This window comes from Chlorocebus sabaeus, chromosome 22 (assembly GCF_047675955.1).
Source record: "Chlorocebus sabaeus isolate Y175 chromosome 22, mChlSab1.0.hap1, whole genome shotgun sequence".
NCBI classification, from domain to species: domain Eukaryota; kingdom Metazoa; phylum Chordata; class Mammalia; order Primates; family Cercopithecidae; genus Chlorocebus; species Chlorocebus sabaeus.
The window spans coordinates 75962923-75982906 of NC_132925.1; the positions used below are offsets into that span (position 1 = coordinate 75962923).

Consider the following 19984-nt stretch of genomic DNA (forward strand, 5'->3'; position numbering starts at 1 on the left):
GAAGTGTAATTTGCTGTTGACTAACAACTCAAACTAATGGTAGGATATATTTACTGATTTTATTTTATTTTATTTTATGTTTTAGACAACTAGTGAGTAAGATCCTTCTCAGAATCAGTCTATGTGATAATCAATAATAACTTAAATTTGCTTATGCTTATGCTGACCTCTTATATTCTGTCCATGACATATAAATGGAAAAAAAGTGGGAGCTAAAACCCCTGTTTGGAACACTTTTGATGTTGTGTATCATTATAACTCAGTCAACTAAAACTGGCAATACTCATCTTTCAATGATTTCATTTCTTGATGTACTAGGGAAGTGATTAGGAGAGGTTTGTGATATTATACATTTTTGTTGATATTATACATTTTTGTTTTGATAATTCATATTCAAAAAACCCTTAGTTTGATAAATATTCTTATGTCTTTCAGAATATGATGCTTTGGCAAAAGTGATTCAACACCATCCAGACAGGCATGAGACATTAAAGTAAGTGTAGAGTTTTACTTTGAAAGGAACTAACCTTTATACATAAATGCTCATAAACTACCCTAGGCATTTCATTTTTTGCAGAAATAAACATGTTTCAAAAGGAGGGGTCAGATCTTCAATATTATATTTTCCCATACTTCTCTGTTAGATTTTATTTCCCTCTGACCTTACCACCTATATGTCTGAAATAAATGCATGTAATATGCATCAATAGCACAATGGATAAATAGAATATGGTCTTCATATATTAAAATACTGAATTTCAGTTAAAAAGAATAAACTAGTTATGCCCTTTTAAAACACAGCTCTCAAAACATAGTCAGTGAAAAGACACATAATAAATTTTAAATTATTATTACATTCCTGAAACAAAGAATAATAACCATTTATAAAAGTTAGAACCCCCTTTCAAATATTATATACCAATACTGTATATTATTCAGAGATACAAGTATATGCATAAAAAAGAATTAGAATGATATAGTAGTTGCCTGAGTGGGAGGTAGAGGAGATAAAACAGCCCAGGATAGAGGTCTAGAGGTAAGATTCAAAGGATATTTCGAGTTAATTGGCAATGTTTTATTTCTTTTACAAAAAAAAAAAAACCCTTGAAGTTAAGCTTCACAATATGTATCATTTCTTGGGTCTTGTTATTTTATTATCTGTGTTTTTCTGTACTTTAAAAATGTATCCAAAAATGTAATTTTAATGAAAGTAAGTCCATATTTAGAAGTTAAGAAGAAATCATCCCCAGCTTCAGAAGTTTCACCATAATGGAGTGTTATAACTCCTTATAAGTCTTTTTTTTTTAAATTTTAAAAATCCTATCTAGTAACTAAAAAGTTAGGTATTAATTGTAATCTCTTTTCCCCCATTCAGCAAAATGTAACACTGTTTTATTTCCAGGGAACTAGAGGCTCTGGGAAAAGAATTAGAGCATCTTTCACACATTAAAGAAAGTGTTGAAGATAAGGTATCTGCACATATATTTAGCCTTTGTGATCTATCTATCTGTCTGTCTATATATCTATATATATAGGTCATCATTTGTATAAATTTTTTTCTTGTTAACACAGCTGGAATTGAGACGGAAACAGTTTCACGTTCTTCTTAGTACCATCCATGAACTTCAGCAAACATTAGAAAGTAAGTAGAAATAGTCTCAAAATAAATGTTTATGAAGATTTTTTAAATGACCCAGGAATGTATCTTTTGAAATATATATCTTGGAGAGAGAGTATACCTTCTATTTCTGAACAATATAGCTGGATGACGTTAGAAGGTACTCAAGTTCAACTTTCTTGAATATATGTAGAAAAGTCATAATTTGTGGTAATATAGGATTTAAAGATATACATAGTGTTTTAAATTAAGAAAAATTCAAGGATGATAGATTTGGAATCTTTCTTGGTTCACTGTAGTTGATTACTATAATGTAATAACTCAAGACCCAGGCAGGCAATAATAAGGAATCAGTACATAAGAACATTTGCATACCCACTGAGTGGTGGGTACTTTGGAGAACTGGAGACTTGCTCTTTATATTCACTGTAGACAGTTAGAAATTTTTGTATTACCTGATCTTTTGATTGTTTTAAAGAATAGCCTAAGACCCAGTTTTGTTTTGTTTTTTTTTTTAAGACAGTCTTCCTGTCATCCAGGCTGGAGTGCAGTGACAGAGTCTTGGCTCACTGCAATCCCCACCTTGCAGGCTCAAGTGATTCTCATGCCTCAGCCTCCCGAGTAGCTGGAATTACAGGTGCATGCAACCACGCCCAGCTAATTTTAGTATTCTTAGTAGAGATGGGGTTTTACCATGTAGGGTAGGCTGGTCTTGAATTCCTGACCTCTAATGATCCACCCGCCTCGGCCTCCCAAAGTGCTGGGATTACAGGTGTAAGCCACCACACCCTGCCCAGATTTTTTTTTTTTTAAGTGAAATCTATCACATAAATTTGAAAGTTTGATTCAACTAGTAGCCATCTTTGCTTTAATTGTATTGGCTAATACAGGATAAACATGTTTTCATGTGTTCATTGAATATAAAACATAGGCAAACTTGACTAAGGTTTTATGTTTCCTTCTCAATTACAGATGATGAAAAACTCTCAGAGGTAGAAGATGCTCAGGAAGCAAGCATGGAAACAGATCCTAAGCCATAGACAGGCTAATCGCCCACCACTCCCAGGAATATTGAAATAGCTACGTGACCATAATGTGTTTAAAATGTGGTGTGCTCTTGAGATATTTAAAGTTTTGGCAGTAAAATACTCTGTTTTTAAATATGAATGTGTATTTCATTCATATTTCCTCACACAAAGGAAAATGACTTCAGTATAGATTTGTTTTTATTAAAATGCATTTTTTTATTCTTAAGTGGTAGGAAGCAACATCCAAAAATGCTTAATAAAATGCTTTTAAGCTGGATATGTTTGTGCTCATTAATATTCTAGGTAGTTTTTAACTGGTAACATTGATTGGCTTACAAAATAAGTTGAAAATTGTTAGAAGTTGGCATTTCTAGGATGTACATGGGAAAATGGGCCAATTTCTGGAAATGGTTACACTTCTGAAAATGGAGTCTATGAAGAGGCTTTAGGAGGGCCATGAATCTGTGAAATTACATGCAAAATGTTTGTGGTGTATGCTTATTGTGTAGAGAGATTCCAGGCTGTTAAAAGTCACTGGTATGAGAGGTAATTATAAGATGCAAAGTAAAATAATGCACATTACTTTCTATATCTCTCCTTAATATGTGAGGAATATAATTCTCAAATGTTTTGTTGATCTCTTTTCTCTACTGTTTTGTTCTTTAGGAATCATTTTCAGTAGAAAAAAATGTACTGATAAAGTGAAGAGTTGTTTGAAGTAAATAGTTTGTTAAGATTGTCTTGCATAGGCCAGGCGCGGTGGCTCACGTCTGTAATCCCAGCACTTTGGAAGGCCAACGCAGGCAGATCACCTGAGGTCAAGAGTTCGAGACCAGCCTGACCAACATGAAGAAACCCCGTCTCTACTAAAAAAAATACAAAATTAGCCAGGTATGGTGGCACCTGCCTATAATCCCAGCTACTCAGGAGGCTGAGGAAGGAGAATCATTTGAACCCAGGAGGCAAAGGTTGCGGTAAACCAAGATCGCGCCATTGCACTCCAGCCTGGGCAATAAGAGTGAAACTCCATCTAAAAAAAAAAAAAAGATTGTCTTGCATAAAGAATTTATTATCTTTTTAAAAATTAAGCTAAGGCTGAATCACTTGTGATTTTCTTAAGTATTTCATTACACGTGTAATACTTGTTCGGCTCCATCCTTATCCATTTATTTTAGTTAAGAAACATGACACTTTGCATGAATCATACCTTAATGATGTTACATTTTTGTAATTTTAATAATTTTTATCTTAAAAATGAAAGTTTAAAATTAGCGCAGTTGTAGTCATATTAAAAGTGTCATAATACCTATAAATACTTCCTCTAATTTCATCTGGCAAGTCATGGGAGAAGTTTCTTTGCAGAATTGCTATGCTGTGACAAATGTTTCTATTTTCCATTATTAGTAAAAATTATGAAACAAAAATTTGCCTATATTGACTCAGAATTAAAAATCGATTTTTTTTTTCTTTTCTGAGACAGGGTCTTGCCCTGTCATCCAGGCTGGAGTGTAGTGGCTTGATCACAGCTCACTGTAGCCTTGACCTCCCAGGCTTAAGCAATTCTTCTATGTCAACCTCCCGAGTAGCTGGGACTACAGGCAACACATCACCATACCCAGCTAATTTTTAAAAGTTTTTTGTAGTAACAGATTCTCACTATATTGCCCAAGCTGGTCTCAAACTCCTGGGTTCACGTGATCTACCCACCTCAGCCTCCCAAAGTGCTGGGAGTATAGGCGTGAGCCACTGTGCCCTAGACAAATACCAGTTTTTCAAAAAAGATATTTATTTTTTAAAGGACTATTGGGTAGAATTTTTTTTAAATGCTGTCTCCCCATCCCCACCCCCGTTGATTAATTCACTAGAGAGATTGTTTCAGGATTAAGTAAAGATAAGAGTCTCTTGGAAGATAACTTTTATTTATTTATTTTTGAGATGGAGTCTTGCGCTGTCGCCCAGGCTGTAGTGCAGTGGTGCGATCTCGGCTCACTGCAGCCTCTGCCTCCCAGGTTCAAGCAATTCTCCTGTCTCAGCCCCCCGAATAGCTGGGATTATAGGCGCCTGCCACCACACCTGGTTAATTTTTGTATTTTTAGTAGAGATGGGGTTTCACCATGTTGGCCAGGCTGGTTTTGAACTCCAGACCTCAAAGGATTCGCCTGCCTCGGCCTCCCAAAGTGCTGAGATTACAGGCGTGAGCCACCACGCCCAGCCTAGGGAAGATAACTTTTAAAGAATCAGGAACAAAGTCAGAAGCAGCAGCAGCAGGTACATGGGAAACACACATTTTTAAATTTATACTTCCTCATGGTTCTCTTGGATATCCTCTGGAACTGTTTAGAAGACTGAAGAATTTCATCCCCCAGAAACTCACACCGTTGAAGCTCAGCATGTCTTTGGGCCAGTAGCTTCATGGATTTATCAGTCACTGTTTCTATGAGGTCATCCACCTATGACAGATAAATACCAAGAAATGAAGCCATGTTTTGGAAAGCCTTGTCAAAATCAAAGGGATAGTTGCTTTTCCCAAGAGAAGAGTTCTGGAACTGGTGGACATTTTGCAAGTCTTAAAATATTATTCTAATTCAAGTCATAGCAAATGGAGCTTGAAAGCGTACATTTACCACCCAGTGATAAAGACGATCTCAGTTCTTCTGAAAAGAAACCTATGTATATGCCTTCACTTTAATTGAATTCATTTAATATTTATCAGGTACACAGCATCATCCTAGGTGTCCTTAGCAATCCTTTAGCCACTTTCAGAATGCCCCCCTACTAACATTATTTCTTAATGCTAATCATTAATTCCATCCCACCCATGCTGTCTAATAGGGCTGTGCATTTGGTTAAGCCTGGTTCTCTGATGCTTCTGAGATTCAAAAGTTAAAAGCCTTTGTCCACTACCTGCATTTGAAGCTTTCCTACTGTCAAATCTGATTTTCGAAGGATGTTTTTCATGCCATGCTTCTTTTTAAGTGCTGGAAAGTGTGGTCTCTTTTTTGGTGAATATGGCCCCTATGGTAAAAATGCAAAACACATCAGATTAGGAACTACCAACATTATTTTTGTGATGGTGCTTTAACAAGAGTTCTCACCTTCAGGACATTCTCTTATAAACTGAACATTTGCCACATAACAATATTGGGTTGGAGGCTGTATTCATATTATTCTCCACACCCAAGTATCTTCTTTGTGCCCAGAGCTCTCTTTGAAGAGATCTATAGGGTGCAGAGAAATGAGATTGTCTGACTCTGAAAGAATATACAGCATCAGGAAAAAAGCAGGTCTTCATAAGGGGAAGAAGAAGAAATTGCCTCTGCAGCTGCCAGGCACAGTGACAGTGTGGGGCCGTTGTGGAACAGTGCCCCAGAAAGCTCATTATCAGTGAATCTAGTTGTTAATTTGGTCTCGTTTCTGCAGGTTTCCTTATTTTCATGGCAGTCATATCTTCAAACATAAAAAGAAAGCTCTGGGTTCTTTTCACCCCATGCCTGATACTTTTCCCATTATCCCTGGCTTACTGGTTACAAGTACCTGTCCTAATAGTGTTGCAATTGGAAATCATTCCCAGGTCATGGCTCCAAGCTAATACGCCCTTTTTAGTTTTATTGAGTTTACTCTTCCTTCTCCTTGTGCTTAATAATTCACATTAGGACTATTGTGAGACTTACACAAAGTAGGATATGGGACCAGATCTGGATCCTACCCTTTGCCTTTACAAATGGAGTCTGCTGAACCACTGCTACCCTGCCAGCTTGCCCAGCTCAAATGTCACTTACAGAATCTTCCCTGATCTAGCTAAAGTAAGACCCCTCTTTTTTCTCTTTCATAAAATCCAGTACTTTTTCCTGTTAAGCACCTAGCATACTAGCATACTTGGCAGTTACTACATTATGTCTGTGTTTATTGAATACAACTACAGCAAAATCTAGTGCCTAGGCAAGTTTTGTAAAGCAGGACTAGTTGGGGCTGGTATGGACTGAAGAGAACACACCTCCTGCAGTACCTTGGTGCAGCTCCTGCTTGTTGCCTTGAGGAATTGGCCTAGTACTTTCAAATCTTTTTATTTTTCAAAAGAAAGTTGAAAACCCAAAATTTTATTTGAAATATCCTAATTTTTAAATGTGGACAATTAATTCAAATACATATATAGATTTTAAGATGAGGTCTCACTCTGTTGCCTGCTCTGGAGAGCAGTGGCATGATCATGGCTCACTAAAGCCTCAACCTCTGTAGGCTCCAGTGATCCTCCCACCTCAGCCTCCCGAGGAGCTGGGACTAAAAGTGTACACCACCATGCCCAGCTAATTTTTATATATTTTTGTAGAGGTGGGGTTTTGCCATGTTGCCCAGGCTGGTATCGACCTCCCGAGCTCAAGTGATCCTCCCTCACCAGCCTTCAAAAGTGCCAGGATTATAGACATGAGCCACCACACCCAGCCAATTCAAATATATTTTTGAGAACATTCTGAGGGCTAAACAAACCATTTTCATAGCTAGTTGACAACCTCTGATCTAACACCATTTGATGGAAAGAAATTCTTAATCATAGCCAAATGCCCCATCTTTATCTTTATGGTTAGTGTTATGTGTGTCCTAAGAAGTCTTTATGCTGAAGTCATGAAGATATTCTTATTGTCCTCCAGGAGTTTTAAGGTTTCTGCCTTTTCCACTTAAATCTATAACTGAACAGAAATTAATTTTTGTATATGGTGTGAGACAGGGATCAATTTTCATTTTTTTCCTATATGAATGCCCACTTATTGCAGCAACATTTGTTCAAAAGATTATCCTTACCCCACTGCTGTGTGGCACTATGGTTTAATGTGTATCTCCTCTATTTGATTGTAAGTTCCACAGAAGCAAGACCATGTCCATTGGATCACCCTATACTCCCCACCCCAAACCTACAAACTGCCTAAACCATAATATGGGCACACTAAATACGAACCTAGCACACAAAAGGCAAAAATTCAAAACTAATATCAGTGCACTCTGACAGTGGTGTTCCAGAGCAGTACTGTTCAGTGGAACTTTCTGTGAAGATGGAAATGTGCTGTGCTCTATCTGTGCTGTATAGGACAGCCACTAACTAGGTGCAATTATTGGCCATTTGAAACGTAGCTAGTGCAACTGGGGAACTGAACTTTTAATTTTATTTAATTTTAATTAACATAGGTAGTGACATTCAGCTATTGACTAGCATATTTGGACACTACAGTTAGTCTATAGCATAGCAATTACTACTAAGGACTCTAGAGCCAGTTCTTCCTGGGTTTGAAACTTGGCTCTGTCACTTACATGGGCAAATTACTTAAACTCTCAGTACCATTCCTAAAATAAGGATAATATTGCTACCTACATTATAGGGCTGTTGTAAGCGTTATCCAAGTTGATATTTTTAAAGCACTTAGAACAGAGTTTGGAACATAGCTTTAAGGTAAGTCTTATATCTAAAATAATAATAGTCCATGGTTCTATTTTTGAAAAACAGACTGGGCAATTTAGGATCAAACATACATGCATGGCCAGTCACGGTGGCTTACATCTGTAATTCCAGCACTTTGGGAGACCAAGGCAGGTGGATCACTTGAGACCAGGAGTTCGAGATGAGCCTGGCCAACATGGCAAAACCCTGTCTCTACTAAAACTACAAAAATTAGCCAGGCATGGTTGTGCATGCCGGTAGTCCCAGCTAGATAGGAGGCTGAGGTAAGAGAATCACTTGAACCCAGGAGACAGAGGTTGCAGTGAGCCAAAATTGTGCCACTGCACTCCAACCTGGGCGAGCGACAGAGCGAGACTCTGCCTCAAAACAAACACACACAAAAACCCATGCATACCTATGGATAAGTAAAAGCATTGGTTTGGAGAGTCCTAGATCATCTACACTGCATTTTCTGTGTTGTACATGTGGCTATTTACATTTTAATTTCAATGAAAATTAAGATTAAAAATTCAGTTCCTCAATTGCACTGACCACATTTCAGTGGAGCTAACAGCTACTATATTGGACAATGTATACTTGCATCTTCACGGAAAGTTGCATTGGACAGTGCTGGTCTAATGAGTTCCACTCCACATAGTATGCACAGATAGGCCAGAATGCTAATATACTAACATTTGAAGAGTGAGAAAGTCAGTTACAAATATCCAAACTCCACTGTTGCCCAGATGTAGTAGAAGCTGAACAGTTTGAGCATAGAAGTAGAAGAATCTGACCCAGAGAGTACCCTAAATTCTTGGAGAGGAGACAGAAGCAGCAGATTTAAAGGCTTATCGTGGAGGACTTATGGTAGGACAGAACTTGGTTTTCACAAAATCTCTAAACATTGAATTATATGTAAGTCTTTAGAGGCAAATTTGTTTAGCGTTTTACCTTTTGTAGTCCTGAAGGAAGAGATGTCACAGATAACCGCTTGGTGGTTCTCCTGGCCCGAAGGAGTGTATTTCCCTGGGTTATCTCCTCTGTCTCTGCCTCTACAACATCAAGTTGTATAGTCGCTTAGAGAAAGGGGGAAAAAGGAATCTGTAAGGATCAAAATGAGGAACACATTTTTCCTATTAAAAATACAGTATTCTTAGAAGACAGCATCACATGCTGCTTCAGTGGCTTTTTTTCTTTAGAGTTAAAAATAAAAAATGGATTTGCTCTTCCCAATCTTACATTTTCTCCTGCAAACCTTTGCCTTTTGTTATGGTCATGACCTCAGTGGACACCAACCCAGTCTTTGACAAGGTAGCCACCTCTCTCTGTCTTCGAGATTTAAGTTTTTCCCCTGAACCATTGTGGAATTAGAAAAGTAATCCTCTACTATGCAAGACCCTCCCTTGGGTATTCATTGTGGATTAAAGTAAATTTTCTCTCTGTTTTCAAGAAATGTGGCTCAAGACTCAGTCATTTACATATCATTGATTCATCTTTCCTATATCCAGGAGCCAGGGAACCTTGGATTCCTTAACATTTTAAAACATATCAATTCAGTGCTTAACTCAATAAATGTATTTATAAAGGAAACTTTAAAACACTACCATAAATTTAAGACTAGTATCATAAATAGGCATTAAAATCACTATGCTAAAAACAAAGCTATGTTATTTTTTGCAGAAGGCACTAAACCTAGGATTACTCTCTTTTTCTTTTTTTTTTTTTTCTTTTGAGACGGAGTCTCCCTCTGTCACCCAGGCTGGAGTGCAGTGGCGTGATCTCGGCTCACTGCACGTTCCGCCTCCTGGGTTCAAGCCATTCTCCTGCCTCAGCCTCCCGAGTAGCTGGGACTACAGGTACTCTCTTTTTCTTAAAAAAGGGGGTCACTAAATTAGACATTTTCCTTGATGACAGCATTGGGGAAAGGGTGTTTGCAATTTGCTGTGTGTTACGCTGTTCCTTCATGCCGCGTGCACACCTGAAATCATCTTGTTGCTTAAAGTCTGCTGATAAGGACTTCTCTGGGACGCTTAGAGAATACATTAGCCTACTTGACACCTCCACTTGGCTATTCGGCAGGGACCTCAAGTCAGCAAGTCTAGCCAGAACTCATGACTTATTTTTCAGTCCAGGTCCATTGCTCCTTATCTTAGTGAATGATGCCTCCACCTTCAAAGCAAGTGGTCAATCCAGAAATTCTTCCCTCTCCCCCACCCTTCACTGTCCAACTCTTCCCCAAATCTTGTAACTTCTATCTATGCTTATTTCTCCCTTTATCTCCCCATTCCCACTGTCATGACTAATCCAAGCTAATGTCATTCCTTGCCTGAAAGAATGTACGGGTGCTTATTGTTCTTCCTGCATTTGCGCTTACCCTCATCCAATCCAATCTACACTATGCAGCCAAAGCTATCTTTTAAGAATGCAAATCAGATTATATAAATCCCCAGCTTGAAAGTACCCAATGGTTTCTTATCATCCTTAGAAGAAAGTTAAAAATTCTCAATGTGTCCTATGACAGACACCCTTACTACCTAATTCAACCAGCCTCTCCTTAGCTCTCTGTGTTCCAACCTCTGCTGGATTTCTTTCATTGCTAAATTGTGCCTGGTGATCTCTTGATATTGTGACTTGAACATGCTCTCCCTTATTCCTGGGAAACTGTTCTCCCCCCTCCACCTTGTGTAAGCCATCCTTATGTCTTAGACATCCTTCAGATCTCAATTTAATTGTCCCTTCCTTGGGGAAGCCTTTCCTGAGACCCCTCCCCTAAAGTTAGAGCACCCATGATTTCTTTCAATAGCATCCTGTGCTCCTTTGGAACAAATGTAATTTTCTGCATGTTTGAAAACCCCTCTATGCTATAACTCCATGAGCCAGGGACCATGGCTGTTTTATGTGCTACTCTATTCCAAATATTGTGGCTGTCATATAAGTACTTAGCAGATATTTGTTAAATAGATAAAAACATGTTTTGAAGGTCAGCGGGGAAGAGCAACTGATTTTGGGCTACAACAAAGAGTATTAATGTTTGAGCTACATCCTAAAGGATGAGTATATTTTCTGGAGAAATCTTAGTTGATATTTGTTATTCCAACTAAGACAAAAATAAACCAGTGCACAGATTAAGAGTAGAAATTTGATCCTCTGTTTTCTGATGGATTCTTCAATTCCAGCCCCAGCAATATAGAAGCATATCCCCTTTGTTATTTTCAACAGGAATATACACCTCAATCCATACCAGGTAATTGCTAGATGCTTGGATGCTTGTATTAGTGACTGCTTTTTCCAGAACAGAGAGTTTGTTTGAAATTAGTCGGCTGGAAACCACCAAGATTTTTTCTTCCCCCCTGGGAAAAGCACACATCAGTTTTGTTGCCTGATCATTGTGTGTAAAATGTGAAGTTGTATGTATATTTACATACACTATAAGGGCTGTGTGTTTCTTGATTCTGTGCTGTGAAGGACATTAAAAAGCTACAGAGGATATATAAAGCAGTGAAATTATTCTGTATGATACTGTAATGGTGGATGCATGTTATGACAGGGTATGACATAAAAGTAGGTATTTGTCAAATCCCACAGAACTGCACAATATAAAGGGGGAACCATAATGTAAACTATAACTTCAGTTAATAATAGTAACATATTAATATTGGTTCATCGATTGTAAATGTACCACACTAAGGCAAGATGTTAATAATAGGAGCTGTGGGGATCAGGGAAGGGAGGGTATACATTGGAACTCCACATTTTCTGTTTAATTTTTCTGTAAATATAAAAGTGCTATAAAAATAGACTTCCTTCTTTTTTTTTTTTTTTTTTTTTTTTGAGACAGGGTCTCTTTCTGTCACCCAGGTTGGAGTGCAGTGGCACAATCTCAGCTCACCGCAATCTCTGCCTCCCAGATTCAAGCGATTCGCCCACCTCAGCTCCCCTAGTAGGGACTACGGGCACATGCCACCATGCCTGACTAATTTTTTTAAAATATTTTTGGTAGAGATGGTTTCACCAGGTTGCCCAGGCTGGTCTCAAACTCCTGGGCTCAAGTGATCCATCTGCTTCAGACTTCCAAAGAGCTGGGATTACAGGCGTGAGCCACTGCTCCCGGCCTAGACTCCATTTATTTTTTGAAAAGCTACAGATGAGAAGGCAAACATTGGTAGTATTGTTAGTCATGACCCATAGGATGCCAAATGGCATTATTACTAGTTGCAAAAACGACTTAAAGTTAACAGTTCAAATATTGATTCTTCCACACAGTACATAGAAAGTAGATGCAATAAAAGTGAGCATTCTTTATGACTTACCAGTTATACATTTTTTTTATTTAATTCCCGCTACCCCCTCCACTGTTAGAAGTAGCCATGTGAAAGTCTGCATCACTACTTTTTCCAGAAACAAAACCAAAAATCCCGCTTGTGTTTGATTTTCATATATATATAAATTATATATAATGTATATATGAATATACACACACATATATATTTAAATAAAAAGTGATTTTAAACTGATTAGAACACTGTTTAATTGAACTGGGAGGAACCTCTAAGGCAATCTAATTCAGTGCTTCTTAAAAGGTATGAACAAGGTGAGGCATGGGGCTCACACCTGTAATCCCAGCACTTTGGGAGGCCGAGGCGAATGGATCACCTGAGGTCAGGAGTTCGAGACCAGCCTGGCCAACAGGGTAAAACCTTATCTCTAGTAAAAATACAAAATTTAGCTGGGTGTGGTGGCACACTCCTGTAGTTCCAGCTACTCAGGAGGCTGAGAGAGGAAAATTGCTTGAACCCAGAAGGCAGAGGTTGCAGTGAGCCGAGATTATGCCTCTGCACTACAGCCTGGGTGATAGAGCGAGATTCCATCTAAAACACACACACACACACACACACACACACACAGTATGAACATACAAGCCAACTGAGGATCTTGCTAAAGTGTGGCTTCTGACTCAGAAGGTCCCAGGTAGAGCCTGAGATTCTGCATTTCAGACAAGCTCCTCAGGGCTGCCATACTTTTGTAGCAAGATAATCCATCCTAATTTCACTCTTCCTCTTGGCCTCAACCCAATGACAAATTGCCCCAATTTGATTACCATTCTCTGAAAGCTTTCTCATTTTTGCTGTAAATAACTTGGGAGATGGAAGCTCCTTGACAATCCTAGGGAGAAGGCTCTGCGTGTTTGACAGTAGGGCTTCCTTATGGTCAGTGGAGCCCTCTTTGCTGGCACTTGCTAGCTTGCTTCTACACTTGTAGGACAGCATCCTCCCAAAAGCAGTCTTCACTTTCGTCATCAAATTTCTTTTCTGATTTTGTTGACTTTCATGAAATCCCATGTCACTATCACTGGATGACTCCTCTTTAGGGACCAATACATTTTGTTTTAGTAAGTTGGTAGACACAGCTCTATGCCATCTAAACAAAATAAAAATGATTCATATTAGGGAAACTGAAAAGTTAAAAATGAATAGTTTGAATCATTAAAACACAAACCTCAAATGTGAACCAATTATACAATTCAGAAAAAAAAAAAAATGAAATTGAAGACCAAGAATCAAATCACAGAAAAATAAAGCCAAAGCAACTACTTGGTGTTTTGTTATCAAATTATAGTAATCTGGCTGCTATTTAATTTAAACACAATACTGTTAGAGGTAGGTTATATTATTAGCTTCATTTTACTTATGAGTAAACTGAGACATAGGTTAAATTAATTGACCGAGGACTGAATGCAGACTTTAATCCAGGTCTGACTGTTAGAATCCATGAACTTACATTGGCAAACTGGCAATCTTATTTCAATGATAGTTTGAGATAGTTTTTGCTAGATTTGGCAGTTTCAAAGTGAAAATAATAGAAGACGAGAGAGTCTGCTAGGGTAGTCAATAAGGAGTAAGCTCCAAGGCCCCATAAATACTGCATTTACATAAAGCACTCATTTAGATAGCATACTATAAATCCATATATAGCGACTACGTGTACCATCTTCATAATTTTGGCATATTTTATTATATGCAATAGACTAAACAATAGACAACATTTCCTGATAGCTTTCTGTGTGTTAAACACTCTTCCAAGTGCTTTCATGTGTATAATATAATTTAATCTTTATGTTCTCATCTCTACTTCACACATGAAGAAATTAAAGCTTGGAGAGGTTAAATATAATTTATGTCCAGATTATCTGATTCTGAGGTCCGTGTTGTTAACCACTATGCTAGAATATTACCTATACCGTGATACAATTATTACCTAATATTCTTCCTCAATTAACTATTTTTTGTTAGCTTCACTCCAAGTAATAATATCCATGAAATTTCGGTATTTTTTAAAATTAAAATTTTAATGTCAAGATCATTATAGTTTCACATGCAGTTGTAAGAAATAAAGGGAGGGTGCTGGGCACGGTGGCTCAAGCCTGTAATCCCAGCAGGTTGGGAGGCCGAGGCGGACGGATCATGAGCTCAGGAGATCGAGACCATCCTGACTAACACGGTGAAACCCCGTCTCTACTAAAAACACAAAAAATTAGCCGGGCGTGGTAGCGGGTGCCTGTAGTCCCAGCTACTCGGGAGGCTGAGGCAGGAGAATGGCATGAACCCGGGAGGCGGAGCTTGCAGTGGGCCAAGATGGCACCACTGCACTCCAGCCTGGGTGACAGAGCGAGACTCCGTCTCAAAAAAAAGAAAAGAAAAGAAAGAAAGAAATACTGGGAGATTCTGTGTGCTCTTTACCTAGTTTCCCCAAATGGTGACATTTTGCAAAACTATATTTTCACAACCAGCATGTTGACATTGATACAGTCAGGATAAAGAACATTTCCAGTAACACCAGAATCCCTCATGTTTTATAGCCACACCCACTTTCCACTGGTCCCCCCCCTTTCTTTTTTTTTTAATTTAATTTTTTTATTATACTTTAAGTTCTAGGGTACATGTGCACAACGTGCAGGTTTGTTACATGTGTATACATGTGCCATGTTGGTGTGATGTACCCATTAACTCATTTACATTAGGTATATCTCCTAATGCTATCCCTCCCTCCTTCCCCCTTCCCACAATAGGACCCGGTGTGTGATGCTCCCCTTCCTGTGTCCAAGTGATCTCATTGTTCAATTCCCACCTATGAGTGAGAACATGCGGTATTTGGTTTTCGGTTCTTGCGATAGTTTGCTGAGAATGATGGTTTCCAGCTGCATCCATGTCCCTAAGAAGGTCACGAACTCATCCTTTTTTATGGCTGCATAGTATTCTATGGTGTATATGTGCCACATTTTCTTCATCCAGTCTGTCACTGATGGACATTTGGGTTGATTCCAAGTCTTTGCTATTGTGAATAGTGCCTCAATAAACATACGTGTGCATATGTCTTTATAGCAGCATGACTTATAATCCTTTGGGTATATACCCAGTAATGGGATGGCTGGGTCAAATGATATTTCTAGTTCTAGACCCTTGAGGAATCACCACACTGTTTTCCACAATGGTTGAATTAGTTTACAATTCCACCAACAGTGTATAAGTGTTCCTATTTCTCCACATCCTCTCCAGCACCTGTTGTTTCCTGATTTTTTAATGATTGCCATTCTAACTGGTGTGAGATGGTATCTCATTATGGTTTTGATTTGCATTTCTCTGATGGTAAGTGATGATGAGCATTTTTTCATGTGTCTGCTGGCTGTATGAATGTCTTCTTTTGAGAAGTGTCTGTTCATATCCTTTGCCCACTTTTTGATGGGGTTGTTTGTTTTTTTCTTGTAAATTTGATTGAGTTCTTTAAAGGTTCTGGGTATTAGCCCTTTGTCAGATGAGTAGATTGCAAAAATTTTCTCCCATTGTGTAGGTTGCCTGTTCACTCTGATGGTAGTTTCTTTTGCTGTGCAGAAGTTCTTTAGTTTAATTAGATCCCATTTGTCAATTTTGGCTTTTGTTGCCATTGCTTTCTACTTATGGCTAGCCATAAGTAGAAAGCTGAAACTGGATCCTTTCCTTACTCCTTATACGAAAATTAATTCAAGATGGATTAGAAACTTAAATGTTAGACCTAAACCATAAAAACCCTAGAAGAAAACCTAGGTAATACCATCCAGGACATAGGCATGGGCAAGGACTTCATGTCTAAAACACCAAAAGCAATGGTCCCCCCTTTCTTAAACCGGCATCCATGAATCTGTCTTCTGTGTGCGTAATTCTTGTCCTTTCAAGAATGTTATGTAAATGGAAATATACATCATGTAATTTTTTGAGATATGCTTTTTTCACTCAGCATAATTCTCTGAGCATTCATCCAGGTTTTGTGTATTAATTGTTCATATCTTTTTATTGCTGAGTAATAGTCCATTATATGAATGTACCACACTTTGTTTAACTACTCACTAATTGAAGGATATTTGGGTTGTTTCCAGTTTGGGGCTATTATGAATCAAGCTACTATAAGCATTTGTGTATAGGTTTTGTATGAACATAAGTCTTCGTTTCTCTGGGTGAAATCCCAGGTTTTATATTATGCTATTACATTATATTAAATATATAACATATATTTCTAATATGGATTAAAACAAATTTATAACCATTAACAATGTTCTTCATATATTACCTAAAATACCTCATGTACCATCAACAGTATATGTACTACTCTCCAGGAAAACACTGTTCTAAACGGAACCCAAATCATTCAGCCTTTTTCTGTAATGATACATGGGAAGTAGTTCAGTGAGAGCCTAGACACTGGAGTTCAATGGTACTGGTTCAACTCAGGACAATCCCCAACTCTGTGACCTTGGGCATGTTAGGTAACTTCTGTAAGCTTTCATCTTCTCATTTGAAAATGGGCATAGTCTTTTCAGAATTGTGAAAATAAAGGGAAATAATTCATGTGTTTGGAACCTTAAAATGCATTCAGTAAATGAACTTTTTATTACCATGTGGATCAGAACAATGCAGAAAATGTAAAAGGCAAGGAGAGAGCCCACACTAGAGGGCAAAATAAGGGAGAAGCTAGCAGCCTCCCTTCTGGGACCAAGGGCAGGGTTCTGCAAATTGTACATATACGACTTCTAGGGGGTGCTATTCAATTTCGTACTTAGACTTGCGTATAGTTATTATAATGATTTTCTGGCAGATGGCAGTAAAATGTCCTGAGGAGGGAGCACCATTTCCTAATTTGCCCAAAGATAACTTATGGGCTAGGATTAATCTCCCGTAAAGCCCTCTGAGATTCCTTTAATAATAATTTAATTTTTAAGTGATTCTACTACTATAAACATGTACACACATACACATACTCTGACACAGAACAACGCAAATACAATTTCAGAAGATTCAGGAATTTCGAAGACCACCCATGTTAAAAGCCCAGTTCTAAGTCGTCTCAGAATCTCTAGAAGTTGTTTCCCATTCCCATCCTCCCCACTCTCATCTCCAATCTATCTAAAACGTAATTAACAAAGGTGATTTAGCTCCAGAGCCTAGGAATACAACTGCTGCAACTTCTGATATGAGCAGAACATTCCCCTTCTTATGTTTTTAAATATTTTTGTGTTGGTACTGAATTTATTTGGTTGTATTGCTTCCCCTGGAGCTCCTACTTTTCATTGAAAGTGGAAATCTCTGCAGTATTTTATTTTGTCCTTGGAAGTTCCTAAGCTTGGTCTTTGATGCTTCCAGGACTCATTAAAACACCTCACTTCTATATGTCTGAACCATGGACCTGGTAAGAAAGAAGCGCAAAGAAATTGGAAAATAAATCGCCACACTGATTTTCCAAGTTAAAATATATTATATTTTGGATGTTTCATACCTGTCTGTAAGGTTTTGTCACTGACAAAAAATAGCAGTTCTAAGGCAGTTTTAATGTTAAATTAAACAATGTGTCCATAGTGAAATGTGATTAGTACATATTTCAGCAGCCCAAATTGCTGGGATAGGTAAAAGAAAGCACTGATCGTGGACACATTTTGAAAAATGCACTAATGACTTTTCAAAGTAATAGTATTTTCATGGGATGTGAGATGTCTAAAATTCTGATGCTGAAATATCCACATAGAATCAGTACTTATTTTAGTCTCCTATGCCACATTAAAACTCAATTTCAAGTGTAAAGGAAATGTTTTCCCTGTTACAATAAAGACCTTTCTGATCATAAAATGAACCTTACATTGTCGCACTAGATTTCTTGATCCAATGCGGTACCCTCCCCAGCAATCCATCCAGAGTCCTCATTTTTAAATGTAATGCTTAAAAGGACATGCCACTATGCCAAACCCAAAGACTCTCATTTGACAGAAAAGGAAATGAATCTCTGTTACCTACCTTTCTATCCCCTTCCTTTTGAATGAGCCATTTTTCTTCTTGAGTTGCTGGAATCTTCGGCACTGTCCAACTTTTCCATAGGCAATCTTAAAGGGTTCTGGTAGATACAGCTGAGGTCGGGCCATTGCTGTCAACTTCAACTGTAGTAGCCGTTTTGGACTGTTTCAGTTCTCGAACTTACAGATTTTGATGCAAAATCATCCAGTGACTGAATGTACTGTCAAGGTGTGGGCTATTTGGAATAAAATATGTAGGAAACTTTTAGTCTTTCCCTTATTCCCTTCCAAGTGTCAGAGACATTATTTGTGGGACTGGCCCTGTTTACAGCTTCACAGAGGTCACCAGTGATGTATTTGACTGAGCTGTGTGAAATTCCATGGACCTTTGTGGAACACTTCACAGATTCTTGAACAGGCAAATGCAGAAATGATGATCTGATTGCATCAACACTGGCATATGGATAGCAAAAAACAAAACAAAACAAAACAACAACAAAAAAACCACCCATGCACTAATTGACCACCACATTCAGAAGTCATATTTGACCTCTGAAGGGGAAGGCACCTATAGGAATACGAATGATCTGTTGATTAACACAAGTTGAGCTTCTGTTAGATCTCTCAGCTACAGCTGGTGAATGTTCTCTGTGTCCTGTAGGACACATGTGACAAGGCCAGTTGTTGTTTGGACATCTCAAAATGTACCCCAAGGGTGGTTTTCATTACATCTCAAAATGTACCCCAAGGGTGGTTTTCATTACATCTTGGAATTTTGTAGTGGTCTCTCAAAGTACATTGCTGAATTGAAGACCTTGAACCACCCCTCCCTTCCAACATTGCCCCATTTATTTCGTGGTGAAGAGCAAATTCTGCCTGGGATGGAATTTCTCACCACAAGGTGGCAGCAGACACTAGGATTTAGTCCTGTCACCCTCTCGCGCTTTGAGTTGTTCAGTCAAATAACCAGATGCTTAACAAGAAAAACTCCTCTAGAAAGGTTCTGGGAGTTACAACAATTACTCTGCTTTCTGTGTTTGCATTAATCAATAATCTGGAACATACTTCTCAAGCTTTCAAGTGCGCACAAATTTCCTAGAGGTCTTTTTAAGATGCAGATTTCGATACAGCACATCTGGGGTGGGATCCAAGAATTTGCACTCCTAACAAACCCCCAGGTGATGTTGATGATGCTGGACGGCACTTGGAGTAGTGAGGGTCGTCTATGTTTCAGTACTGGGGGAAAGAGCTTTAAAATGCTCTAGAATGAAGTGTATAAGGTTGAGGGGCTAAGAGAGTGCATTTGGGAATTATGCCTGAGTTCTCATTTCTAGCTTAGCTATGTGACCTTGGTCAATTCATTTTAACCTATCCATACTTGTTTTCTTATCCCTAAAGTGGGACTAATTATAGTGCCCAAGCCATAGTTTTACAGCAAAATTCAAGTGAAATAGAAATTCTGCTGCAGCAGGGAATGAGACCCAGGAATCCATATTTTAGGAGAGTGGGTGCAGATGTTCCTCTGCCCCTTATTTGAGAAGCGCTGAAGTAGAGTGTATCTAATATGCCTTGGCCAAATGGACATGTGCTCCTCCCTGGTC

General features: G+C 38.3%; 2 protein-coding genes across 3 annotated transcripts in view; one reads left to right on the plus strand and one right to left on the minus strand.

Moving 5' to 3' along the window:
- THOC7 (THO complex subunit 7) overlaps window positions 1-2923 on the plus strand; it is a 29942-nt gene extending 27019 nt beyond the window's left edge. For both annotated transcript variants that reach the window (XM_007984886.3, XM_007984885.3), the window contains exons 5-8: window positions 436-493; window positions 1403-1469; window positions 1573-1642; window positions 2591-2923. In XM_007984886.3, coding sequence (XP_007983077.1) covers window positions 436-493; window positions 1403-1469; window positions 1573-1642; window positions 2591-2658 — 263 coding nt within the window. In that variant the 3' untranslated portion in view covers window positions 2659-2923. The remainder of the gene's footprint in view (window positions 1-435; window positions 494-1402; window positions 1470-1572; window positions 1643-2590) is intronic.
- A 1905-nt stretch (window positions 2924-4828) lies between these two features.
- Window positions 4829-18571, minus strand: C22H3orf49 (chromosome 22 C3orf49 homolog). Its single transcript, XM_038002626.2, has 5 exons — window positions 18388-18571; window positions 13173-13492; window positions 9026-9150; window positions 5551-5661; window positions 4829-5096 (listed from the first exon to the last, which is right to left on the minus strand). Exons 1-5 carry the CDS (start codon window positions 18510-18512, stop codon window positions 4896-4898), a joined length of 882 nt encoding a protein of 293 aa, XP_037858554.2. The 5' UTR covers window positions 18513-18571; the 3' UTR covers window positions 4829-4895.
- Window positions 18572-19984: the final 1413 nt, after the last annotated feature.